We start from the raw sequence: 26,731 nt of genomic DNA, 5'->3' as shown, positions 1-26,731 counted from the left end.
TCTCAAAAATAAAGATGATGGACAGAGGCTTGGTGGCATTTCTGTGTAAGAGCCAGTAGGCAATTTAAAGGGCCTCAGCTATTGTGATAACAATCTCTGCAGGTCTTTGCTGAGAAAAGCCATCTTCCAGTTTATGCAAAGTCCTGACACCCATATAAAAAAAAAAATGCATATTTTTTTTTTCTTTTAAAACATTAGTTCTTTTTAAGTGGTCAGGAGCTGCCATGGAGGAGCTGCTTTAATGTCATGCTGTAGAGTCAAAGTCTTCCTTTAGGCTTGAAACAGGTATAGACTGGTCTTCAGCTGTGCTATAGGCATGGAGGAACATTGCTTTTGTTCTGATTACCTTCCAGATAAATAAAACCCAATTATTTATGTAGCGTAAGATACTGTCCTTGTTTTACAGCCAAAGATAAATCGCACATCCAGCTCTCATTGTTGCTGCTCTCAGTGTGCCTCCACACATTGGTAAGCTGAGTGCTGTGGTTTAGATTTCAAGGCAGGGTGAGAGTGCCCTGAAGGAAGGTAGACAGCCCACCTCAAAGCTTGGGCGCAGCTCTGACCAAGTGGGAAGGATGGGGCCATGGGGCATCTCAGCAGTTCCGTGGGCCGAGGGTTGCAGATGGATGTGTACTGCTCTCTGTTGAGCTGTAATTTGGAGACCAGGTCAGCCTCCTTTCACATCATTGAAAAGTATATTTTTTGCACAGCATCTGCCTAGTTTGAGGGAAGGGTCTCTCTCAGGCTGGTGTCTCTGCGTCACAGCCTTTGCCTTTTCTGAACAGCAGTTACAACAGGGACACCTGGACTGTTTCCAGGCTGTCATGTCTAGCATGGGCTTAGCATGTGTTGTCTTTGCCTCTGGTGCTGAAAGAGGCCAGCATGCATTGTCCTGCAGAGTACTGTTTGGCCCAGAACGCACAGCAAAGTGTTTTGGAGAGCAGAGTTTTCTATCAAAGATCAGACATAACCACCAGAACTTACCTCTCTGGCGCATGGCCTTTTACTGGGGGAAGGGTGATCTCTCCTTGGCTTTCCTGGTTGACTTATTTCAGACCGACTCATTCTGCTGGTTTCATTACAGGAAGGGGATGTCAGCAGTAAACCATGGCCTTTCTGAACCTCTATTTAAAGAGCAGAGGTTTGCCAAAGCTGCTTGGTCAGCCTCCCTCCCCATCCTCTGTGCTGCCTGCCTCTGAACCTGGAGTCAGAGATGAGCCAGGGCGATCCCACGGACATCCGCCTTGGCTGCTGTGGCTTTCCCACCTCCAGTTTCTGTGGGATGTTCAAACCAGGCCATGTATGGTTTGAATTTAGGCCTATTTTAGTATCAAAATGCCCATTTAGAGCTCTAATTTACTGCTGTCTTCCTAGAACAGTAGATGTTTCCTACCAACTGCTTCCTCTCCATCAGAATAAAATGCTTTTTAAGTAGGGATAGGGTGGAGTATTGTTTTGTGTTTTAGAGATGCTGGTTTAAGCTTTTTTTTTTTTCCTTTCAAATAACTTTTTAGAGGAGGAGGAAAATTCTCATGTTCGTTTGCTTGCTACATCTAGAGGGGTTGGTTTTAGGTGGGAGAGATGTTTCTCACTTGAATTCCAGACTAAATTTACTGCGTTCTAGCACTTTATAGTGTCAAACCATATCGATGGTTTCAACCATCAATAACTTTAGCTAGGCACACCGAAAACTTGCTGGGAGTTGTATTGCTACTCACAAAGCTATATGTATGCATAATACAGATATACATGAAACATGTCTAATATATGTGTGAGTGCGTATTCATGTGTATAAGTGTGTATATATATATATGCACACACGCATATGATGCAGGTATCCTTCAGATTTCTTTCTCCAGTTAGTCCCACTTCACTGGCATTCCCTGAAAATGTAAGTTTTTAACAAATTTGCCATTTCCTTTGTCATTTTGCTAAGAAAATTGATAGAATATAGAGCTGGGCAGGCTTTCTTCTGCAGATTTATTAAAATTATAAATTTATAGAAAGAAAAATATTTTAATCTTAAGTTTAAAATGCCATGTTTCACAGGTATACAACTCTGGACTCTTGAATTATGTAGAGTTTCACTTTATCTTCTCAGATGGCCTTTCTGAAACAGCTCTTGCAGAATGCTTCTCCATTGCACCTGTGCCAGCTGGGGCCAGGTGGGAAGTAGAACAATAACTCATCTATTATTTTTTTTCTTTTTTTTCTGTCCAATTTATCCAGGTTGCACCCATTACCCTGCATCTTTGGGGAATGGTAATGAATTGTGTGGCTGTCCTACAGTTGCACAGTGTGACCTTCAGTACGTTTCTGTGTCTCTAATAAAGTCTAGACCTTATTTTCCTCTTGGGATTTCTGTGAGCCCTCAAGTCTGTTTTGAGCTCCTGGATGCAAAAGGAGGACAGTGACTAACATCTGCACTCAGGTGGCTGCTGTGGATCTAATAATCTTTTGCTGTCCTGTTGAACAACAGGAGTTTAACAGGGTACCCATTTAATAGGTGGCATCAAAGTGCATTAGCAGTGTGCATTTGCAGCTTTGTGAAACCAGTATTGAAAGAACTGGCAGGTCATTCTGAAAACACATGGTAAAACCCTAAGGAAAAGCATTTAATCCAATTTTACCCATCATTCATAATTGTCTCTGCTTGGACTGAGATGATTGTTCCAAAAAGGCATCAGTTCTTGTCTAGTGTGGATTTTCTCAATGCTGTTTCTTTTCTTTCCCGTTTTTTTATGACTAACCCTTTCCACGGCAGGCAGGGCAACTCCCCTTCCCTCAGATGAAGTGTTAAAGCACTGAAACCAGTGCTTCAGATCCTGTGCCCTGAGATACGTATGTCACTGTTGAGCAGTGAGCCCTCCCTTACCTCAGTCAGCTAAGGTAGATTGATCTCTCTGTGTCTTTAGCTGGGGATATGCCAGTCCTGAAATGTCACATTTCATTAATAAATGACTTCAGGAGAGGAATGCAAGAACAAGTTCGGTCCAGGAAGGCATGTCATCTAAAGAAAGGCCAAAGGCAGCTCATCAGAGAGAAAGTGGATCATACTCTACAAACAGCTGAACAAGAGAGTTGTTTCTGGCAGGGTAGATTGCTTTTCAGAGCAACAGAAAAAGGCAGAGCAAGACTCAGTGCTTAGAGATGGAAACAAAGCTCACTTGGATTTAGAGACCTATTGAATTCTTCATTATGTACAGCCCTTAAATCAAGAGAGGATCAATTTATAAATCAGGACATGTGGACTTGATGGAGATGTCCTTAGCCAGCTTCTTTCACAAGTTTTATGCAGGAGACAATTATTTTTTTCTGCTCCTAAATGTGTGTTGTAAAATTAAGGTCATTCCACAGGACAGGGGTTTGCTCTTTTTCCTTTTTTAATCTTTCATCCTCTTCCATGGTTAGGGCTCTTGTTTTCTGTGAGTTCTGGCTCCTTAATGGGGAAGTAATTTGTGTTTCCACTGATCCTGTGTAGTCAGACTGATTCTGCACAACCTTGTTGAGGGTGTCATATCCTGTTAGAGGAGTGGAGACCAAACTACAGTGTCTTTGCTATGGAAAATTTTTCCAAATGTGTCTATGTCACTATTCACAAGTGGAATCACAATTTTTGGAGAAAAATATAGAGTGGCTAGAGATGGAGTGGGAGGGGAGAATGTGTGACCTTTCATACTGATGTCAGTTGCTTATGGGTTAGGAAACAAAATCATATCTTTATTATGGAAATAACACAATATCCCAGGTTACAGCAGAGTCCTTGTTTGGAAGGCTGGTGGGGCTGAGCCAGTTCTGTGTTGCAGGCAGCCTTGAACTTTGCTCTCCCCATCACCCAAGCGATGTACAGGCTGAGGAGCAATAGCAAAGTGTCTCGTGGGTAAAGCTGGGAGTCAAACTCATGCATTCAGTGCTGCTGAGAGGAGTGCAGACCAGCAAGAGCTTCCTTCCCTCAACACCTGCCCTCAGGAGTACTAGAAAGCCAGGAGGGGTGGCTGAGCATCCCAGTTTGAGCCACCCATGGACTGGACAGTGGCTGTCTGCCACCAGTATTGGGGGGAGCATGTTTACTTTGTCCTGACCTGGGTATAAAGTGGGCAATACAAGACAGTTGACAGGTTCTTCAGTTTCCTTATATTTTTTTTTTCTTTTTCCCCTTCCTCTTTGCAGTACGTGGTCATTCCAACACGCCGTGCAACCGCAGTGGCCTTGCAGAGTTTCACTTCACACCTCCTGGGAGATGCTGGCAGTCCTTATCTGATCGGATTTGTAAGTGCACACAGCAGGTTTTGGCAGGGTTGCTGTGCCCATGTTTGTTTTTGTTTACTAACTGCTTATCTAAAATGCCGAGTTACACCATGCTAGGGAAGGCAAGCCTGTATTTATCAGCAGAATGGGAGGCAGTGCTGTGCAATGCAGCATTTTACGTGCGTATGTTATTGGTGGGCCACAATTCAAACCTGGAAGGACTGCTTGGGCATGAGGAGCGAGCTTGTAAATCTTTTTAGCCTAGGGCATTCGTAAAACTTAAGACAGCTCTGTAAAGGGAGAGCAGTTGCTTCTGTGGTGTGGATGTAGGTCCATTAGAAATTAAATCGGAACAGAGTCACGTGTATGTGTGTTTAACTCTTAATCTGGTCTCATAAACCAAATATCTATCTATGGGCAGCAACATGCAGGTGTTCTGACCTGCTGATCTGTTGAACCTGTTTTGTATGATCAGAAACAACGGTGTAAAATCCGTGGCAGGATGGGTGTGTATGTTTTGGGATTTTTATTAGTATTCCTTTTTGATGTGTATGCTTTGGATTTGTATTAGTAGTATTCCTTTCTATTACTGCTGCAGTTGTTTGTTGGCCTTGGTCTGACCAGAGATCTCCCTTGTTATGCCACCACTATCCTAGTGCAGAGCGAAACAAAAGACCCTGCTCCAAAAGCTGGTGATCAGAGAACATTCATGGTTGAAAATGTAAGGCCTGAGAAATTTAATGAGGAAAAGAAATCTAGATATACCGGGGTAATTTCTTTCTCTTGGATCCTTCTGTGGAGTTTGATGCGTTGCGTTTTGGAGAACGCAGACGATCATTTATATAAGGTAGTAGCTTCCACATGAAGCCCTCGGCGGTGCTGCTCATGTGTTGAAGGTGCTGTGGTTTTCCAGTGATGTAACTGGGATCTTCACTAGTCCCATCACCTGAGAGACAGAACTTTGATGTGCTTTTCCAGCTCGCTGCTGCTGTGTGACACAGCTGCTTCTGGGTGCTGTGGAGTGGAATTTTTTGGTTTTTAAACTGTCATTTCTCATCTGTTCATCCCATAGACACTGGTGTGTGTATCTATAGGTATTTACGTATATATATTTAATTTTGTGTATATGTATTTAAATGCATATCAATAATTCCTCTTGAATGGCAGCTCCCCAAAATTATGTAGTTGCTCTGTAGCCCTCTGAAGCATACATGAAGAGACAGATACAGATAAGGCTGAACGGATCAAAGAAACAAGAACTGTCACAAGAGAATAAATACGTACACTTCGGCTTACTGTTTATTTATTTCAATGTTCTGGGCACCCAGAGAGAAATTATTTTATTTTAGAAATTATTTGAAAGTGGCAAGAACAAAGGAATCACTGGAAGAGACTTGCCTTGTGCAGGGCGGGCAGCATGGGGAATGTCAAGAGGAGAATGGAATAAGCAGGCCAGCGTGCCGTGAAGGCAGGCGGCTGCGATGAGAGGCAGCGTCTGAGATGCAGGCAAAGCCGTCTCAGGTGACTCTGCTGCATGTTCATTCTTTTTCTTATGTAAGAGGGATGTCCCGGAGGAATGGCAAGGACCCTAAGTGATGGCAATTAATCTTGAAAGTTGCCTAGGGCTCTTTAGTGTCACAGATTAAAAAAAAAAAAAAAAAAAAAAAAAAAGGACTTTGGTTGTAGGAAATAATGTGCTGTGCCCTTCTGGTATTCAGAGATGAAGCAAGTTGTGAGTTACTTAAGGATGCCTGCCTGAAATATGCTTAACCCCAATTTAACAGCTGCGTTAGGCTTTCTTTAGACTGGGAAATATTAATTATTATTTTGAATTACTCTTTTCTAATGCTGTACTTGTTGGGCAGTTCTCATTTGGGAGGAGACTGCTCAAGTACAAGGTTCTGTGGCAGGAGAGCAGGAGTGGAGCACTCATGTCACGGAAGCCACCAGCATCCATTTCTGTAGCCTCTGGCCTGGCTTACGCTACAGTGACTGAAAGGTCAACTGCAGCTTTCACATAACACAGAAAAACAAATCCTATTTAAAGTGAAAGGCCAAACAGCCAACTTCTCCACCAGAGCTAAGAGAAGCAATCATCTCCATCGTTAAAAACTGCAGGTGATTGTCATTGGAATCATCCAGCTGCGGTGCAGGATGGAGACCTTCACGCAGGATTGCAACCTCGCTTGGGCAGGTTACAAAAGTGGCTTGGATTATGGTGAGGATTTTCAAGGCAGTCTGTGGGAGCGACCTGCTCCTGTTGTCTTTCAGGGAAATCTGGGAACCTAATTCCCATAGCGCTTCTGGGAATCCCCAGCCTGAGGATGGCAAATCACGCTGCTGTTACTCCCGAGTTACTACAAAGCGGACCAAGAGCAGGGTGTAGGTCTTGAAAGAGGGAAGCAGAAGGCTGGATAAATCAAATGAACTGCAGTAACAGGCGTGCTCGGAATCGGTGAAACTCTGCCTCCAGATCGCTCAGGGTTCATCTGAGATCCTGAAGATCAGCCATTTCTTCTGACTGCTTACAAAATCCTCCTGCAGCTCCCTCACTAAATGAGCAGTGTTTTGATCAAATATGGCTGGAATCTTACATAGTTCTGATGATTTCATAGTGAGATTCCCTCTAGCAATGCTCCTAATAAAGAATCAGATACCCATGTCCTTGTAGGACCGAGCTGTCACAGGCAACTGTCAGCCTTTGCTGGATACCAATAAATGTAATACTGGTCTTACAATCCTCACGTGGCACATAGAAGGTACTGGAGAGCTGTAGCCTCACGTGTGCAGTTGCTCCCTTGCTCTGTGGTGTGCCATAAGCGAAGGTCAGACAGATTTTTCTGTAATCTCCCCCACTTTCAAATCTCGCAATGCAAGTGCTTCCAGTCACCCAAAGCACCAAATATATGTTAGTGTTTAAAAGCTAGGTGGAAGGAGGCAGGTGTGTATTGTTATTTTTCACATCTCTTTAAATATTGGTAACTTTTATTGGGGGGAAAAAAGCTCAAGACTGACTTACAAAGAAGTTATGCAAATGCAGGTTTAGGGTGGCAGCTGTAATTTGCATCACATTTTACTACCTGCCAAGGACTGAGATCAATTACTATTAAGTCAGTGCTGTCTATTCATTCACAAATAAAAATAGGCATCGCTGCAATATTTCAGTAGCTGAGGCAGTTTTTATTCCTAGGTAACAATAACTTTATCAGGACCTTTGTGATAACCTGCAGAGTTTAAATAATTCCTGTTTAACAACTTGGAGTATAACTTTGTGCTTTATTCTTGAGGTAGTCAGTGAGAAATTTCACCTGTGCAGTGCGTTACACCTCTTTTTTTAGTAGTACTTTTCCATTTTTGAAAGGTCCCACTACGCAGACATGGTTGCTGAAGCACAGAAAAGTTAAGAGCAATACCCCAAATCCCACCACTCCTGTTGAGTATCAGATAAAGGTCTTCTAACTGCCTCTTCTGTGCCCTCATACCTAGGCAGCATTTCAGACTTGGAAGAGCTTAGCGGAGGTGGCAGCAGAATGGAAAATACAGTTAACTCTTCTCAGGCTGCATCATAGCTCCAGCTCTTTGTATCATTAATTCTGGTTACATCTTTGTTGCCCTGTAAAATTAAGTAATTGTAAGAAGTGCCGGTGATTCTGTGTTTATCTGTGCACATGCATGCGTGAACCTGCCTTCCCTACTCAGGGTTTACATTATTCCTTCACACAAACAGCCGTCTCCCTCCATTCACGGACATACTCTTGCTTCAGGAGAAACGAATACACACAAGTGATTTTTTTTTTCTTTTGAGCTTGCTTTGGTACTTTTTCTTTCCTTCCTCCAAGTCTGTCACTTGCTTCCTATCTAAGCACAGCAGCGCTTTCCTCTTCCCTCCTTGCCTTGCTTCTAGTGCTGGTTGTGATGAGAAATGGGCATTGACCGCAGCCTTTGCTCTCTCTCTCTGTGCCAGGGGAATTGCTGTTGTGGGCACACGCTGTCCTTGCGTCTAATTCCTGTTACTTTCCTGCTTTATTAAATAGTTCCTCATCCGTCAGGTCTAGGGATTGAAACCTGTCTGTATCTGCTTGCCACCTGGCAACAGCAACATGTGAGGCTGGTGTTTTGAAGGGCCAGAGATCATCTCTCCTCCACCAGCACCTTTTGAGGGGCTAAAAGCTCCTCCCTGCACTCCGCTGGTAGGGGTCCCACCTGTCCTGACCTCCTTGGCTGCTGCTGCTGCTTCAGCTTTACCCAAAGGACACAACCTGCAGCCACGCCGGCCGAGCAGCATCAGGACAGTGCGCCGTGGTCTGGCAGCCGGGTGGTGTGAGAGAGGGCGTCCCGGATCGTGCATCCATGCGCCGAGGGCCGTGCCAAAGCTCTCCCCATCTCTCCATCTCCAGTAACACAAAGGGCAGCCTTCCCCGAGCTGCTGGGGCTCTGACAGCTGCCCCTCGGCAGCTGAACATGGTGCCGGTTGCGGTGCCCAGGCATGCTGGCTCACCCCCGCCATCACCAGCATCGGAACAGGGCCTTCCCTTTGACAGTCTCTGCTCGAAAATGAGGTCTCGGTGGGAGCGACCTTGTCATTAATTGTAAGCAAATCTGAGCTGTTCTGTTTTGAAGGGGGGTTGTGCCATTCCTAGTAGGACCTGGAAAGATTTTAAGAATAAGCCTGTCGCTTGTCACCCTTCACTTCTCTCCCTTCCCCACCTTCCTTATGTGACCAGGTTGATAAACTAGATCTCATCAGCTACTTAAACAGCAAGAACGTTAATGACCTTCCTTTAGCAAGCAGTTAGCAGAACAGTGTTAATTATCACTGGTGCAGAGTATCAGGGAAGGCAGATCAGCATTTGATGAGGGGCAGCTCAAGAGAAACCGTAGTAAATGCAGCAATTAAGATACTTCTTTAATGAAAGTTGTAACTGGAGGTGTAGCTTTCACAGCCTTGTCCCAGTTGGAGACAGCCTTTTTGTTGATTTGGTTTCCAAGGTGTTTACTCATCCAAGTAAATATATCTGTATAGGAGGTAGTTCTATATGTAAAGACTTGCCTGTCTGAGGAAGCGGAATTCATGTGTTACAGTTGAAAATTTGTATTTTGTGGTTTTAAATGCTATGGCTACTTCAGAGTAAATCTGTGCTTGTGCTTACTCTGGAATAACACTTTTTCCAGTTTAGTTTGCTAGACCAGAACGGGCCACAAATCCGCTGCCGTCTGACTTAGAAGCAGGGCAGTGGAATAAAGCGGATCGTTGCGACGCAGTGCTGCAGTCGGGGTGTTTTGTCCCTGTCTGACCTGTGCAGCCATTCCTCAGATGTGGCCTGTTACGTGCTTGCTGGTGATAACAGTGTCCCTTCTGCCAAAGCAGGGTGCGAGATGAACTGGAGTTCAAAATGGCAAGCACATCCTGTAACAAAAACATGCAAACTGTTCTCCTAGCATCACTCTCTGTTTCACGGACTATCAGGAGATATTCCACTGCTGTTGTGGGATTAAGGATGGAACAGAGGTCTCTGTCTTGTTGCCTTTTGCAGCATGTTACATGTTCTAACATTTATAGTATATGTAAGAGTGTATAGGCAGCGTCTTCCATCACCTGATGGAGATGAAATATGATACACAGTTAATTTTTTAATTGTTCTTTCTTTACCAAGTGCCAGCTGGTAAAGACATCAGCTTGACTGATGTGCTGTAGCCCTGACAGTATCACTCCTGCTGTAGAGTTTCCCCCGCCATCATGCTTGCAGATGACCCAGGTTGTGGCGAGTAAAACGGGACTCACCCTTGCAGTCCAACATCTGATGTACGTGTGTCAGGGAAATACTGTGAGGAAGGGAGCCCCCCGGCCCCTCATCCTTACTAATGGTTTCTTCAAGCAGCAACTTCAAGTTGAGGATTTCTCTGGTCCTGGCTGAGCTGAGTAAGTAAAAGCCTTTTCCATAGTGCATGGAAAGGCCAATCTTTGACGTGGCTGTCAGCTGCAAAAAAAGGGGAGAATTAAGCACCTGGAGACCAATCCACATAGGATTTATCTCCTCATTGCAATGAGCTAACAAGCTTCCAATTTCTGATGACTCAGCAACAGACAAGATTTAAATCTGCCCTAAAAAACCAAATTACTTCCCATACATAAAATGCTCTTTGCCAAGGGTTCCCAGCCTGTTCTGGTTTTTTGCCAGAGCTGCTGTGCACCTGTTATTTCCTGTGACTTTGATTAGAACTGCAGGTTCTCAGTATTTTTGATAAATGGACGTTTAAAGTATGTAAAAGTATCTCATTAAGGAAAGGCCAGAAATCCAGGGCTGATTGTTGTTTCACTCAAGTATTTCAAGCTCTGTCCCATCTGCTCTGTCACTTGTGGGCACTAAAAACCTCATTAAATCAGTGGCTTCTTTCTCTGAGCTGCTGAGGACCCTGCACACTCCCAGTACAGACACAGAGTTTTCCTGGTGCTGAGCACCTTTGTCCAGCTTCTGCAGCATGGGGGAATGACCTCCTCCTGGAATATTCTGCCAGGGAAGGGGCCTGTGCTGCAAGGGGAGGTGGGAGACAGGGATGCTGCTAAAGGGTGTGCTCCCAAACAGTGGTCCTGTGCCACAGACCTGATTTCTACATGTAAGTGGGCACCCCCATTCCTACATGTTTAAGGACCTCTGCCCTGTCATGTGAGCTGTGTTCCTCGATTCCACGTTCCCCTGGGGGGAACGTTCTCCCCTGGGAGAAAGCCCAGCGTTAACTTAGAAAATCTGTGGCAGACCAGACCTGGAGAGAAATGGAGTTTACAACATGAAGAAAATAGACTTTCAACCCTCTCCAGGGCAAATGTTGTCTGGAGGCAAATGTTGCTTTAGCACCAAGAGATGTACAAGGTCCATTTCCTACCATTTCAAGCAGAACCCTTGATTCTTTAAATTTAGCGCCGCCTTTCCAAGCAAGCAGCACTTATTTAATGCAGCTCGGTAATCCTGGGAGAGGGTACAAGGGCATGAACAGGTGAGCCTGCCACAGGGGAGCAGGGCAGGAATCCTTGTTGTGAGTATTGCTGGGGCAAACTCGGGTACCACGCACTGATGCAGGGTACTGATGTTGCCACCAGCTGAGTATTACATTAGTTTGCGATCCCAAAAGGACACAGTTGAGATTAAAAGGATGTTTCACTTCTTTTCTCCTCCAGCATCCAAACATGCAGAGGTTAAAATTGAAATAACTTTTAGACTATAATTGCTTTTACCTTTGTGCAGTTTTCTGAACAAATATTGTAAAATAACCAGGTTCACTTCCTCTTCTCATAATGTGTTTCTCATGCCATTTAGCACAGTATAAATGCTTGTGCTCAGGCCCAGTAACTTGTTTACTTTTACATTATAAAATCCCTTATTTTAGGTTTCTAGTCCTCATTTGCATTTGTATTAGATTTTTAAAAACAAGCAAAGAAACCTTTCACATGAATCTCTGAATTCAGAGCGGGTGAACCCCAAACCGTTGTGGTGATGCTGTGGGGTTACAGGGAGTACTGTGTTAAGGAACTGTACTGAAGAGAGGAGCCAGGGAGAACCTGGCTTGCATCAAATTGGTAATCATGAAAGTCAGGTATTTGTGCCAGATACTGCAGTAGAAATAGCCTTTTATGTAGCAAGATTTGTGCCCAAGAGGCAACGTCAGAAATTTAGAAAAATCAAGCAATTGCAGAGGAATTGAGATGTTGACTTGGCAATGAGACCAGGTAGATGAACTGATGATTTCAAAGATGTTGTTACCGTTACATTGGCTAATTAGTAAATCAGTTTAGCTGCCTAAGCTGTTCAGGAGGGACAGCAACACAAAAGCAAGCTGTCTTGCTAGGGCTTCAGCCCACCTGAGCTTTTATTTCCTCAATAGCCTGTCCAGTGTTCCAAAAACCATAGCACATGCTTCCCAAGAAAGGTAATGGAGCTTCCCTCTTTTCCTTCGTTGTCTTCTGCACTCAGATTGAGACACTGTCGGAGATTTGGGGGTTTTGGATCATGCCTGCTGCAGCTATACAGTTAGTTCTCCAGAAAATGGGCATTTTCTCTAGGTGGACTCCATCCAGTTGGCTGCCACCAGCTGAATACATGCCATTTGTATTTGGCTGTAAAAATGCCACCAGTATATTTAGCAAAGTCATTCTTCTTGGTCTGAGATCTATGTTCCACGGTGAGGGAAAAGAAGACGTGAACTTTCGTAGTTAGGGTGTTACCAAAGACCTTTGATTAGACTGCAAAGCAGCAGCAGGGCTTCCTTACCGATTTTCCACCCCCACGTTTTGGGCAAAGGCTTTGACGATTTTTGCCACCTACCAATTGGCAGGACAAAGAAAGGAATCCCACGCACGACTCCACGCTGAAGAACTGGCACTGACTGTGCATGCAATCCCCACTTTCTGTTACTCATGACAGAGAGAAGACACCAAATATATCGCTAGCTTGGATCCTGCCAGATCACAGTTAGACAACTCGGGGTGCTGCCATTGCAAGGAGTCTGGAAACCCCCGAAATTGGCAGTCCAGAGCAGACCATTTGGCAAACCGTATGTCGTTCTTGGAGTCTAAGTCTGTAATTATGTCCTGTGTCCTTTTGAGAGGAGATGCCAAAGTTTCAGTCTTAGCAGGTGACTTGTAACCGAGTGGAACAAAACAACAGGGACTAGTGACTGTTAACAGCAAAACATACGTGGGCCCTGATAATGTTCTGGAGTTGGGAGATGCAGGCATGGGCGAGAGGATTGTATAAAACCCAGATGAGAAAGCCCAGCTGGCTTGGTAGGAAAAGTTGTATCTTGGATGGGAGGCAGCACTGCTTTTTCTAAAATACGCACTTACAGGTTAAGTTTGGTTAAAAATGGAATAGGTAGCAGATTCAATATTAACGTGATTTGTTGGTATAAAGGGTCAACGTGATGCCTTAGAAGGGAAGGTGGGGGGCAAGCTGCATTTGGGAGTTTTGTTTGTTGGAGGCTTTACGTTTTCAAAGCTAGTTTCAGCCTAGAATGTCATGTCATCCATAAGAGAAAGCAGTTGGAAGCACATGCCTGGCTTTTCATTCTCTACTCTGATTTATCATGTCAATTTTTTGAGGGATTTATTGTCTGGTCCTTTTGGAAGATAATTGCGTTTATTCCCAAAAGTGAAAAGGGGTTTAGAATTTCTAAATTTCTATTTTAGAATAGCCTCAATTCTGGCTGTTGCACACAGGAGCTGATTCAATGCCAAATTTTGGTTCGTAATTAAGAGTAAGGGAAATACTGGGAATTAAGGTGTCTGGATGCAAGAGGGAATAAATTACTAGCTGATGTCCCTGTCTTCTGGGTGCAGTGCGTGTTCTGCTAATTTCCTGTAGGTGCGTTCTTCTCACATTCAAGTCTTGTTGCTATTTTTAAATTAAGTCTCACAGACTAATAGCCACTGCTATTTGCCTTCAGTCTAAGGACTTTTTTTTTAACTATCATTTCTCCCATAAGACTTGTTTGTAACACTGGTTTTTCCTTGTGTGCATTACACACCGTGAATACAGTTCTCTTGGAGAGGACAGGAACACCTCCTTAGCTATATCCCAAACTGAAATTTTCTCCTCCTCCTTTCTAGGGCAGGGAATAAACCAGAGAAGTCTGGCTAAAAACCTTCAGTTCTTCTTGTAGATACACTCTTCCAGCATTTATTCTCTCCTCTCTCCATGAGAATGCTCCATGCTGAAAGACAGCCTGCTGCAATTTCGGGTGCGGTGGTTTCACCTCCAGCATCGGGCTGGCCACTTCTCCTTCCCGTAGCTGTAGCAGGGGCCAGGCTGAGCTGTAGGATGGATATTAAGGCTCTGAGCTCACCGATGCTCCAGAGCCTTCCCGTGAAAGCACCCTGCGATCTGTTCATGTGGCTCCCCACGAGTGTCATCCTTCTGTGACCTCTTGTTGCGCTTGGCCTCTGCTGAGGCATCTCTTCACCCATGTTTACCTTCAAGGTCGCTGCAGGGGGCTGCAGGGCTGTGAACGTGACATTTCCTTACTCGGTTGTCAAGACTGAAGCCTTGAATGTCAGGTTTTGCTTGTAGTTTGTGTCTGACACCACCTTTTCCATTAGCAGTAATGTAGCAGTTTAGAAGTTGCTGCACAAGCTCCGACTATTTCTGGAACCGATTTGCGTGCGTGCACAGCAGTAGGATTTTATGTTGCAAATTCCCTGCAGTCTTTTGGTATAAACTAGTATTTCTGCTTCAACAAAAAAGTCACAGATAAAACCAGAGCTGGACAATTAAATACCCTATGTTTTGAGACTCACCCCTACTGCTGCTACCACTCTGTTGGATTTATGGAGAGTCAAGTTGTGTGCCAGACAGCAAAGATAAAAATGTGATTGTTTTAGCTACAGACAGTGATTAAATATTACTGAGTTTTAGCAAAAGCTTTTAATAATGAACTGAATAGTGCCAGGGGATGTCGCTGCTCCTTGGTGTAAGTGCAAACTTGTGTTCCCTTCCCCATAATTTTGCTTTTTTTGGCTGTCAGAAGGTGCAGGTTGCCTGGGCTCAGAAACCCGGTGGCGTGTGGTTCTTCGGTGTGAGCGCAGCCTCTTTGCAACAGACCTTGCCTGAGCCTGCGGGGCACTGTCACGTCTTGCTCACAGTCACACTCAAAGTGCAGCAAGCTTAGGAGGTTAGAAGAGGAATGGCCCATTCCTCAGACACGGGGGTAAAAAAACCCACGTCTGAGTTCTGTTTCTGAAAATCAGATGGGATCTGGTTTTTTGTTCCATGAAAAACATTTCCCTCTTCCCACCCAACACAGAGAAATGGAGTTTAATACCTTGTTTTGCTGAAAAGTAGGTAAGGGGCGGGGGTAAGAGGGACTTGACAGAAATTGAAGAAGATTGATGGCTCCCTTACCCACTGAGCAGCGCCAGCGCAGCTCTGCCTGCGCTCCAGGAGACTTGGTCAGTACAGCGAGGTTAGACACCCACGGATGCTGTCACTGAAGCAGCCAGGGAGAAGATGGAAAGGGCTGTGGGAAGAATAATAGATCAGGCCAGAAGAGCGACAGGGAGAGGAGGCAGCCCTGCCAAGCTGCTCACAGCATAAGTTGCCCAAGTTCCAGAGTGGCATGCGGAAGGCTGAGGCATGCAAGGGATATTCGGCTTTTACTGAACACGCTGTTCCATTTTAAACCTCGTGCACATGTTCAGTGGGTGGTTGTTTAGGGAATCCTGTTCCCTTCACTGTTACTGTGTCTCTTTTTCATCTAAGTGACTAATTTTTTTGCCCATCTCTCCTAGATCTCGGACCTGATACGACAAAGCACAAAGGAGTCCCCAGTCTGGGAGTTCCTCAGCTTGGGGTACGCACTCATGCTCTGCCCGTTTGTCGTTGTCCTAGGAGGGATGTTTTTCCTGGCCACAGCCCTCTTCTTCCTAAGTGACCGAGCCAAAGCTGAACAACAGTGAGTAACCTGGCAATTGCAAATGGGGAGGTACTGCAGCCTGTTTTCTCTCTTGAACGTTATGCTTGTCCTCTTTCCCTGGCCTTGGTCCTTCCAGGTAAAGGATGTTGCGTTGTGCATTAAGAACTTGGGCTCAGCAGAGCGCATGAGGCTGCACGAAGCACAGGGGCTTGGGTCATGCTGGCTGAGCATCCTTTACACGCTTCTGCTCTGGTGGAGCTCTGTTGTTGGCCGTACGGCCTGGAGGGGAGCACGGGAGTTGAGGTCACAGGCCCCTTTTACCCTTGCGTGAGCATGTCACAGCCCAGGCCATCTGTGGTGAGTGGGACCGGCGGACTGCTAGGTGAAGAGCAAGGGATGCTTTACAGAGCTTGGTGGTCAGCGTTGAGCCCACAGTCCCATCTCAGCCCCCTGTGCCCTGCTTACTGCCCCCAGTACACAAGAACAGCAGGCAAGAAGAAGGCCGTGCGTGGGGACATACGTGCTCAAGGGTTGCTGTAATAAAGATAGTCTTTCCCAGTCCCTTATTGCAGCTTGTAAAAAAAAAGCTACTGTTTTTCAGTAAAGAAACCAATTCGGACCACCTCACGGTTGGCAACTACAGTAATTCGGAAGACGCTTCCACATGACATACAAACTTCTGGGGTTAGTCTCTTTCTCATAATTGTCGAAAAATAAGAGTATCTATGTATAATCTCATGCTGAATATGTGGGTAGGTGACTAGGCTGGTGTTGGCTCTAAATTGCCTTTGCCTTTCTCCCAGTGGGAGAATGGGAGACACGCAGAGGTACAACGCAGACAACAGGCTGTGGCGATTCTGCAGACAGAGCGACGTGTGTGCCTTGCAGTACCTCCAGGAGGAGGGCCCTGTCGCTAGACGTGGCACAACTCGAATGAAAATAAGGTGTTTGGAGGCTGGCATAAGTGCGTGAACAGTTTGGGTGGTACTTTCTGGCTCACGCCATCGTATCAGATGGATGCAAGAGGTTTGGAAGCGGTGGCACAGATGGTGCTGTAGCTGTAAGTGCCCTGTGAGTGCAGTTCCACTTTCCTTTTACTAACACGCCGCAAATACCAGAGAAGGGAAAGGTTTCCTGCCTCCTGGTGCCTTTGGATATATGCATTCTTCCTATGATGAGATCTTTAAGCATTGTGTTAAAAGCAGGACCTCATCGTGTGTCTTGTGAGGAGGTTAAGTCCTGCTCAGCTGAACTTCAGCGTGGCTTTGGAGATGGGACATGACTGGTGTGTGCCCTGGTTTGTTATCTGCATGTAAGGCCTTTGAATTGCAAAAAGTGAAATCAGAGATTAGATGTTAGGAAGGACTTCCTAAGAGGAGGGGGGCAAAAAAAAAAAAAAAAAAAAAAGAAAGTTAAATGCTACAGCAGATTATTTGGAGACATGGAAGCTGTCCTGTGTTTCTGAAGGCCTTCCTGGCTTGGTCCTGAGGAGGAAGATGGGAGCTGCTCTCTGGCTGCCTTCCAGTCCCATTTCTCTAACTGTGCACATAAGCTGCACATGCAAGTCTAAATAGTGATCCCGTGGGGACATGGCCAGGTGAATGGAAGTTTCTAGGTGCTCAGGGTGGCTTTTTTTGCTGCGAGGAGCTGAAAGTTCCGTTTGGTGCCAGGGCAGTGATACATTGCAGCAGATAAAATGCTCCTCGTGTAGCCATAGCATTAGCCTTTCCCCAGGACCCTCCCCTTTTTCCAGGAGAACTTCGGTGTTTGTCTTCACTGTATTCCGAGGGGAGAGTGCTCACTCCACTTATAATTACGGTGGAGATACGTGATATTGCACCATGTGTGTTGCCAGCGTGCCATGACAGCATCTCAGGTGGTGAAGGAGGATTTCACTATTCAGGCACTGATGAATTCCAGGTCATTCCCATCTTTATCAGCATGTCTAACCCCAGCTGGGCAAGGCACTGTGGCGTGCCACTGGTATCACAGCTCCCGTGCAGTGCTGAAGGAAGAGGCCTTGCTCAGGAGGCACTGCAGGTCACTAACTGGTTGACTCTGCTTGGGTGCCAGCGCTGGTGTGTTCTACAGGTTTGGTTTAGTGCCCCAGAACATCAGCTTTTCATTAGTGTTACTGTGGGAGGGAGACCATATCCCACAGCTCTGCTTTTTCCTGCATAAAAGTGTTTATTTCTGTCTGTTGCCATCTAGTCTGAGCAGATTTGGTTGTACTCGGCTCATGTCCAAAGCATACCAGCTTCCCAGGCAGGCACTGGTCTGCTTTTCGAAGAAACATCTTCAGGCTTCAGTCCTGGTTTTGTTGGTCTTAGCATCCTTCCCTTACCTGGTCTGTCTGATTCACATTTGTTCATGAATTTTATATTATTCAGCCACGAATCTTTTGTGTTACAAACCGGCTCAGATACAGAAGGAGAACAGTTGTCGTAAATAATGGTTGACAAAATAATTTCTCTCAAATGACTCCTAGTGCCGTATTTCTGGGATATGCCCACTCCCATGTTAAAAATACCCTGGCATCCTACAGTCAGATTCCTGGAGAGCGCAGCTTGATTCGAGTTTGACACGTTACTGAGCAGTAAGACAGTGTCTTTATGCCGTGTGCGTCGACTGCGTCCCGTCTGCCGCTAGCCCTACCAAGACTACGGGTTCAGTGGTCTCCTCGGAAGAAGTTGGAGACGGGGTGGGGGGGATTTGTTTGTTATTAACTACGTGCTTGCCTTGAGAGAAGAGACAACAGAGCGTTTTGCTATCAGAAGCTTAAAACTCCGTGCTGGATGCCAAATCCAACGTCCAGCTCCCACCTATGTGACCGGCCATCTGCGCTTGGCATTGCACACCTCTGGCAAGGACAGCTTTCTCCCTGGCCAGCCCTCCCGGCCATCCTACCTATTACTTGCTGAGTACAGGAGAATTGCTTTTTCAAGATGCCTTGATTTCCCTCTGCAGTCAGGCATGCTGCTCAGACGACAGGACTTGGAAATGTGCTTTGCCAAAAGAAATCAATTAACCTGCAGGAATCACAAACGCTGGTGTCACACGCCAGAGATTAAAGCCATTCATCACCAGGAGGGTCAGGGCATGCGGGGCAGATGTCACAGACCTCTCTAATGAACTAATATGGCAGCGAAGAAGTGTAACGCTGCTCTCTGCAGCTCTGCCTATGGAACTTTACCTTTCCCTGCTTTAATTTCCATGCTTCTGTGAGAAGTAGTTCAGAGGTTTATTGCTAGGATTTTTTCATTTGTTTATTCCTTTGTGTAATGGTCTCTGGGCTTTGGCTTAGAGAGAACTTCTTCCAGGCAGGACAGAGTATCAGGATAGCAACCTCTCTTTCCTGTAAAGCTTCCTCCAGTTTCCACCACACTTCCTTTCAAAAACAGAATTTCCAGGCTTTCAGTGCCTCGTGACTTTTTTTATGCTACTTTTATTGTTGGCACAATTCCTGGCATATTTTGTAATTACCTTTTTAGCACAGGAATTCCAGTCAATAAGACTGCCCCTCTTACAAAGAAACTCGTGAGAAAAATTTCTTTATACAGCAATTCTTTTTCTTTTTAAATCACAATTCTTTTATAACTATTTTCATCCTGCTTCTGAAGTCTGACAGTTTAAAGAGGCTTTTAGTAAATTTAGGAGTAGCAGAGAACATGATACAATACATCACTGTAATATAATCCAATCATTTTTTTTTGGGTGCGATTTTTATAACACAAATTTAATCCTACCCTTCCAAAGTGGTAAGAAGAGAAAATGGTTAAGAATGGTTTCTGCAAGAGCTCTTATGCACTAGTAATAATAAACACTTCTTTTTTAAACCACTCAACTACCAATCCTGCTGTGATTTCACTTGACTCTGTTGTTGTTCCTTTCCCGTTCTGTACTGCAGCGGAGGGTTAAAGCAGTCGTATTTTATTTCCAGACGTGACTGCACTCTGTACTGTGTTTCTCTTACCTGCTTAATGAAAATTTGTGAGACCCAAGCCGTACTTTGAGAGCCTCTGGAAGACGATACGTACACGTACAGTCTTGCCATGGCAGAGCCCTACAGAAAGGGAGCAGGAATCTGATAACCTTACTTTTATTCCCCAGCTCCATCACTGAGCCCCGTGCAGCCTCGGCAGCTATCAGCCAGCCAGCGGCTTTCAGAGGTCAGGAGCGCTTCAGGTACCGCACTCGTTGGAAGTAAAAGCTCAGCACTGCTGAGAATTGCATCTGTGGCCTGTCTGTGTCCTTTTCCTCGCTCATAATGCAGATAACTTGAAAAAAACAAAGCCTCACCCTAGGGAGCTGCAGAAGAAACGTCTGCATTGGTACTTATTAGAAGCAATGGCTTCACCAGTAATTAGAAAGAATGTGCTCTTCTTATTATGAAAAGGGAAGAAAGAAAAAAAAGTCCTTTCCCCAAGCTGTGACAACAGTTGGGTGCCAGGCCATATAAATCACTGTAATGTAATTAGCGTGTAACATGATTCTTTTCTGGGCAGCCAGCCTGAGTGTGAAGCATCTGGAGCTTTGCTGAGCACCGACGCTCGCGCTCTGCACGGGCACAGACCTGCAGGACCACCGATGCTCTGCAGCAGGCGCAGGGTGACCCCCCAGTGCTGTCTGCTACAGTGGCCACTCCCAGGCGTTGCTGAGGGAAAACCCAAACTCACCGAGATTTTTCCTGAAAAACTCCACCCTAGAGGATAGCCTACCCTTCAAAGGATTTTTAAATTTAATTTCATTTTTTTCTTTAATACCTAGTTTTATACCTGGCAGCATGAGATTTTCTTTTTCCCATATCTTTCCAGAGGTGCAGAGAGATGCTCTGGATGGGTATCCCAAGTTTTGTAATTGTTCAGTCCCGCTCTGCGTCCTGCAAGATATATGCTGGGTATTTTTGCTAAAGATACAGCAATGCAGATCAGGCAGCAGGATGCAACTGCAGTGTGTATCCCTGGTGCAGACGTGAACAGGAATAAATAGCTGCACTGCTGCAGCTGATCAGAACAGAAGAATTTAACTATTTAACTAGCCAGCACTCAGCACTTCAGAGAGTCCTGCAAGCCTAAAGGGTTCACCCATTTGTTTACATGACAAGAATCAGGTTATTTAAACAGCTCTAGTAGGTTTTTCTTCTCTCCTAAAATTAGATTTAAGCAGTTAATAAGAAAAAAATTTTACTCTTCACACCTTTGATCAGGTGTGGAAATTCTCGCTGAGTAGCAGTGCTGATTAACATTTCATTTTAAAAGTGGTGGGTACAAACGCTAGAAAGAAAATACCCATTACAGACTAGAGAGTGCAAGCCACAAAAAGAACAATCCCTAGTCCATGCACCTTTTCTGCTCTTAAACATGGCACATCTGCAAATTACATTACAGGAAAAATGAGAATAATCCATTTTCAGACTCTGTCTTCTGCCTCACATCAGGCTTATTTTTAGCCTTTGCTAGAACTAGATAAAAAATGATCTCCCAGTTCTCCTATTGCAGCAATTTGAAAGTGTCTGACCTTATTTTTGCTTTGCAGATTCTATTATGTGGGGCAGGGGAAGGACTCACAGAGTTGTCAACCTTCTTTTTCTCTGATTTTTCTGTTGCAGCAGTTAGAGACAGAAAGGACCCATCGGATGACCTCATGTTGTTGCCAGCAAAGGATATAGAGTCCCCTCCATTAATAGTGTCACAGGTATAAAGTGGCATGCTAGATGGATACAGAGCGTGTTCCGTTCTGGTTGTTTGCATTACTAAAAAGAATATTTATTCTATGAAATATGTTAAGACATATTGCAAGGTGTTCTTTTTTAAAAGGGGCTGGACACCTACTTTAGAGAAGTGTCTCTGTGCTGCATTGAAGCAGAGTTTGGATTTCAGGGCCAGCAGGTGGATTTTAACAACTCCCCTAAAGGGATATTTGAGAAAGAGTTCGCTCACTGCTGATACTCAGCTATTTAGGGGGAGTAATGTGATTGCTTTGTTTGTTTTTTACTTTACAAAAGAACAATAATTAAACAGTTCCTATAGTGATAAAAGCTCACAATGCTCTTTTAGCCCAGATAAGATGTCCTTGGCCTTTGGAGGCATGTGAATTTACAGCACAAAACCCAGATTAGGATGCAGATCTATGGTGATGGAAGAAGAGAGGCAAGGAGTGCGTTTTGAATTATCCAAGAGTGGCATGATAAAGATGCATAGACTGCAGATGGAATAAGATTAAACTATTAGATGGTTTATATGGAATCAAAGAGTTGAGAATATAAAGGGAAGAGGAGGAGAAAATATAAGTAGTTCTAGTATTGGTGGGGAAAGCCTGCTTGTAGAGCTGGGGGGGGTCTCCCCTGTTTACTAGCTGTTTGTAACTCCATGAATAGAGCTAGCAAATAAAAGAATGTAACGGCTTGGGACTGGCTGAATTTTAAATGCTGGTTTGCTTCTTCAGTTGGGAGCTGCTGCTTTCGTGTAGATGGAAAATTCGGTCCCATATAGAAATAACACTGCTCTGTTGTTTTAGTCAACCTGAGGATTTCCTGCAGGTTTGGTAGGAAGATGTCAGAAGTCAGTTTGGTCGTTCGCAGATATTTTGAGCTCAGTTGTGGTCCTTACACAAAACGCTCACGGCATTTGAAATATGCCATTCAAGTTAATTGTTGGCAGCAGGAGCTTTGCTTAAGTACAGTCAAAAGGATTCAGCCAGCTGGTGTTGGCATAGCTCGCGCTAACTGCGATCTGTGGAAGAGGCTGCAGACAGAACTTTGTGGTTCTCCAAACCCATCAATTCCCCACGTACACTGACCTTTTGAGGTTAATCTCCTGTGCCACGGAGAAGGGAAAACAATATTCCTAGACCGTTCCTAGCTGCTTAGGTTCTGTTCTACAGCAAGAACAGAACTTCTCCATGTGCCTGAAGTTACAGGAAGGCACAGCTGACTTGTCCCAGAAGAGCACCAGATCAAGAACTACTTGGAGTCTTAAGTGCTGTCTTGGCTACTGACTCTTCTGTGACCTTCCAGAAGTCAGATGCTGTCCCCAAAATGCTCATCAGCTGTAAAACGGGATTGAAAGCACTTGCCCACAAGGTACAAGGGGCACTGAAATCATATGCTTACAATGGATTCAGTATGTCAATTTGCGCTGTCATCGCAAAGGACAGTTCTTGGCATGGAGGGACTTTTACCATGCAGGAGGATATTTTAAACTCTTGCCAAGACAGTTTCTTTGCTATAGCTGCCCTGGCGCAGATACGAAATCTGATCAGATCCCACGCAGGTGACTGGAGCACTGAACAGAAGGCAGCCTTCCAAGCCAGAAACCCTTTTTGACACAAGGAAATAGAAAAAATCATGAAAAAAAATCAGCCCTGCTAGTGTGTTTCCTGAAGCCTGTCACAGCCGCAGAGCATCTTAGGAAGGTACTGACTATTATCAGTAGTAGGTGACCTCCTTGAGTGGAGAAATCTGCAAGGCAGATTTTCAGCAAGCTGGGACTTGTAGGTGTGTTATAGTTATTTACTTCTGATTGAGTCCTTTGCTTGAATGGCATCTTTTAGTGAAACGGGGACAAAATGGTTGGAGTATTACTTTCAGTGCCTCAACAAGGAGTGTCGTAAGGGCTTTGGCTTGGTCATTGCTAAAGTTGCTGCCAGACCGCTGCCACGTGCCAGATGGGGCTTGCCCAGACTGTTACAGTGCAGCAAAACAGAAGGATGGTTCCATACCTGGTAGCTTAGAAGTTGGTGGAAAGAGCTGTATCCTGAGGCAGTTATTTTGGAGGGTAAGAAGTATGTTTCTAATCAAGTGGTATCAGGAAGTTCTACGGGATTTTTTGTTTAAAGGTTTAATTAGATCATATTTGCTTTTTATGTCATGCTTTATCCACTTTCCCATTCAATCATGGCAAAAAAAAAATAATTGAAGACCCTCCACTTCCCCTTTGCTCCATTATTTCAGTGGACACAAGAGTATGATGTTACCCACCTCTTCCATGGCACTAAAAATCCTGCCACGTGAATTGTGAGCCCATCAATATCTGGCAGAATTATACATCCAGGGATGGACTCAGGCACCAGGGTTTGAGGGCTTCAGAGACCCATGTCTTCATGAACTTCAGGAGTCTACACCAGTGTACCGATGCAGAGTGGTAAGGCAGACCGATCTCTGGAGTTTGTTTCCATCCAGGTCCTCGATACCCTAATGAGGGCTGTTACCCGCTCGCCTTCACATCTGCTCTGTTGCAGCTGCCCCGGAAAAATAGAAGGAAAGGTTATTGATTTTTTTCTTTGTGCCAGTTTTCTCCTCTGTCAAGATCTGCGAAAGAGGAAAAATAGAAGCTGACCTATGTTTCTTCCTCTGGAGGCAAATATGCTCAGCACCTAGATTAAATGAACAGATGGAAAATACTAACATAGCCTGCACAGCTTTACGGGGCCGTACGAAATAGAGAAAAAAAAAAAGTGTATTTGCTGTACACGATTATCATATTCCATTTGCTAAACCCACTGACGTGCAGGAAGAAAAGGGGATCTAAGCCAATTCATTTCTTCAGCGCAGCTGGTGGAGCACCTGTCGTCACCAGCATGCAGCTCCCATCGGGCTGTCTCCACCAGAGCTGCTGCTCAGGACCCGCTGCTCCACCGCTGCTGCCTCCAGAGGGAAGGGCAGCTCTGTGCCAGAGGCTGGGGGATGCACACAACCCCGTCCTGCCTGAGCCTTGAAGTGCTTCAGATTTACACAAGCCCCGGGGTTCCTCCCTGGGTAGAAATGAGTGAGCACAAGCAGGCAGCAGAGCTAATTGAAGTAGTGGTTTCTTACTCCAATGCGAGCTACTTCTCTGCCTGATTCTTTGTTATTAGTGTTCCTATTCCTGTTGTAAACTGACCTCAAACAGAAACTGTTTTATTTCATCAAACAGACCCTGTTCTTGGGAGGCTGGATGAACCTGTCACGATGCATCAGGGAGCTCAGTGCATAGACTTATTTTTAGCTGTGCCAGTCCTGTCCCGGTACCACTCACTGGGAGCTTTCTAGGTTGATGTATTATTATTGCTTATGTTTCATGCATCTTCACTTCCAGTCAGTTTTTCAGCAGCAGCATAGTAGGAGCCTTTTAAATCAAAGCACCAAATTTCTGCAGTAAGGCAGTTATTCATGGGCGTCTTTGTCCCAAAGTTACTGAGTTCACTATCAAAATAGCTTCGGTTCAGTTCAAACAGGACGTGCTCTCTGGCAGCAATCCTCGATTTGGCTGGTTTTACACCCTGCTCAGAAGGCAACAGGTTTTGCACGAAGGTTTGATGTTCTGCAGCCAGTTTTTAGGGAGGAGATGGAGGCACCAGCGCACCTAGCAGTTTGTTCAGCATCCCGGGAGAAGTCTTTTGTGGAGCGGGGAAGCAAAGCCAGCCCCTTCCAACTGCAGGTGCAAACGGCAGCTGTGCTTAATTACCGGGGGACGGTAATGGCTAATGTACATTCTGCACCGCTTGATTAAAAACTCTGTATCATGAAAGGCAGAAAAGCTGCACACTGGAACTGGAGCCTCCAGCCTGCTGGTTGTGCTCCTCATAAAGCATCTGGCAAAACAGTGAGGCATTGCTGGGACCAGTACGTTACACTCCCGTGCGTGTAGGGAGCCAGGCTGAGAGAGGATGCTGCAAATAGGTAAGGCAGCTTCTGCGGTGAGCACAATAATAGGAGGAAGCAGAATAGCCATGGACTTCTTTGATTTGTTTCAGGGGCAGAAATCTTTGTGTGAGCTCAGTGCCGCACGGGTGACCCTGTGCGTTACTCGATAAAACCTGGTGCTTTTCATGGAGTTTGACCGATTCAAAGTCCTCAGGGTGACAAAATCCCAGTGAAATGCAGCTGTAAGTCCCCAGGTGGTGAAATACCGGTGAGACAAAGCAGGAGGGTCTGTGCAGAGCACGAATGAGGTGTGCCAAGGTACGAGGGGTGCTTGGATGTGTCTCTAAGGTGTTCCCTGTCCTGTGTTACTGCTTTGTATTGCTGGCAGGCCAGCTGCAGTAAGCGTTCCATCCCCTCGAAGCTGACTCTGTTGATGAGGGTGTTGACAGTATGCAGCCAGAGATGGAAAATATGAGCGGGACGGTCTGTAAACTTGTGTCCATTTCCCTCCTTTGTCTACTAAAATGTGAATTGTTTTGGCACTTGGCTTCAGCAAGGATTTCTTTAAAGCGATTGATCCCTGCAGTAACGTGGTGGTGGTTGAAGTGAGGCCAGTATATGGAACATACACCTTCCTGACATTTTGCCCTCTCTGAACCACGGCTGGTGAATGAAGAGGTGGCTACTGTGCAAAGAGAGTCTGTGCCGTAGTCCCCTCTGTCCTCCTCTGCCTTGCTGATCTCCTTCCTCCCTCCAGCTGCAACTACACGTGTCCTCTTGCGTCAGGGAGGCCACCGTGACAGCGTTACTTCTACCCGAGGATTTTAACTTACCTGATGGACCGGTGGTCGGGTGCATTTGGAGATCAAGAAACCCAGTGTGGAAGGCTGCCCCAGCTCTCCCACACCCTATTTTGTCGGTTATCTGCAGGAACAGCGATAGCAGCAGCATGAGCTGACCTCGAGTACAAGTGGCTTCCTGTGTTCATTTATCAGTCCATAAAATTCACTTTTACATTTAAAGTCATACAGGTGTGGAGCTGCAGATGATGATCCATAGCCTCTGTTCTTGCATGGGTTCAGACAGCAACGTTAGGTCTGAATGCTGCTGATGCATTTCAGCAACAGGATTTGCAGAACGCCACACCTGGCTGGGCTGCAAGTCATCACTGGTAACGCAGGTGGAGTGTGTCATTGGCTCTAATCCTTCCATGCCAAGAAAACCCACCCCTTTAACTAGCTGTATTTGAAAAAGAAATTTGTTTTTCGTAGATGTAGGGCCATAAAGTCTCATTACCTTTCAGGGATGTCTGTCCATGTAAACATTGCATCACCCGAGTTTTCTCATTTTGGTGTGTTCACAAAGCCTTTTGGAGAGGTTTTACCCCCGCCCCCCCCCAGCAACATCTGAGGAGGTTCAGAAGGCTGGTACCCCTTCCTAAAGCGCTGCTTCAAGCAG

At 45.3% G+C, this 26,731-nt stretch overlaps 1 protein-coding gene across 4 annotated transcripts in view; it reads left to right on the top strand.

Moving 5' to 3' along the window:
- Positions 1-26,731, top strand: part of LOC101912401 (sphingosine-1-phosphate transporter SPNS2) — a 141,593-nt gene that overhangs the window by 104,363 nt on the left and 10,499 nt on the right. Inside the window, exons 9-11 of one of the 4 annotated variants that reach the window (XM_055797105.1) lie at positions 4,171-4,269; positions 15,527-15,690; positions 19,762-20,358. In XM_055797105.1, the coding sequence (XP_055653080.1) occupies positions 4,171-4,269; positions 15,527-15,690; positions 19,762-19,858 (360 nt within the window). In that variant the 3' untranslated portion in view covers positions 19,859-20,358. Of the gene's footprint in view, positions 1-4,170; positions 4,270-15,526; positions 15,691-16,252; positions 17,909-19,761; positions 20,359-26,731 lie in introns of those variants that run through there. The other 3 variants (XM_055797101.1, XM_055797103.1, XM_055797104.1) reach the window with 3 other exon arrangements.

This window comes from Falco peregrinus, chromosome 2 (genome assembly GCF_023634155.1).
Source record: "Falco peregrinus isolate bFalPer1 chromosome 2, bFalPer1.pri, whole genome shotgun sequence".
Taxonomy (NCBI): Eukaryota; Metazoa; Chordata; class Aves; order Falconiformes; family Falconidae; genus Falco; species Falco peregrinus.
The sequence above is the reverse complement of the archived record's forward strand: the minus strand, read 5'-3'. Positions and strand labels throughout refer to the sequence as shown.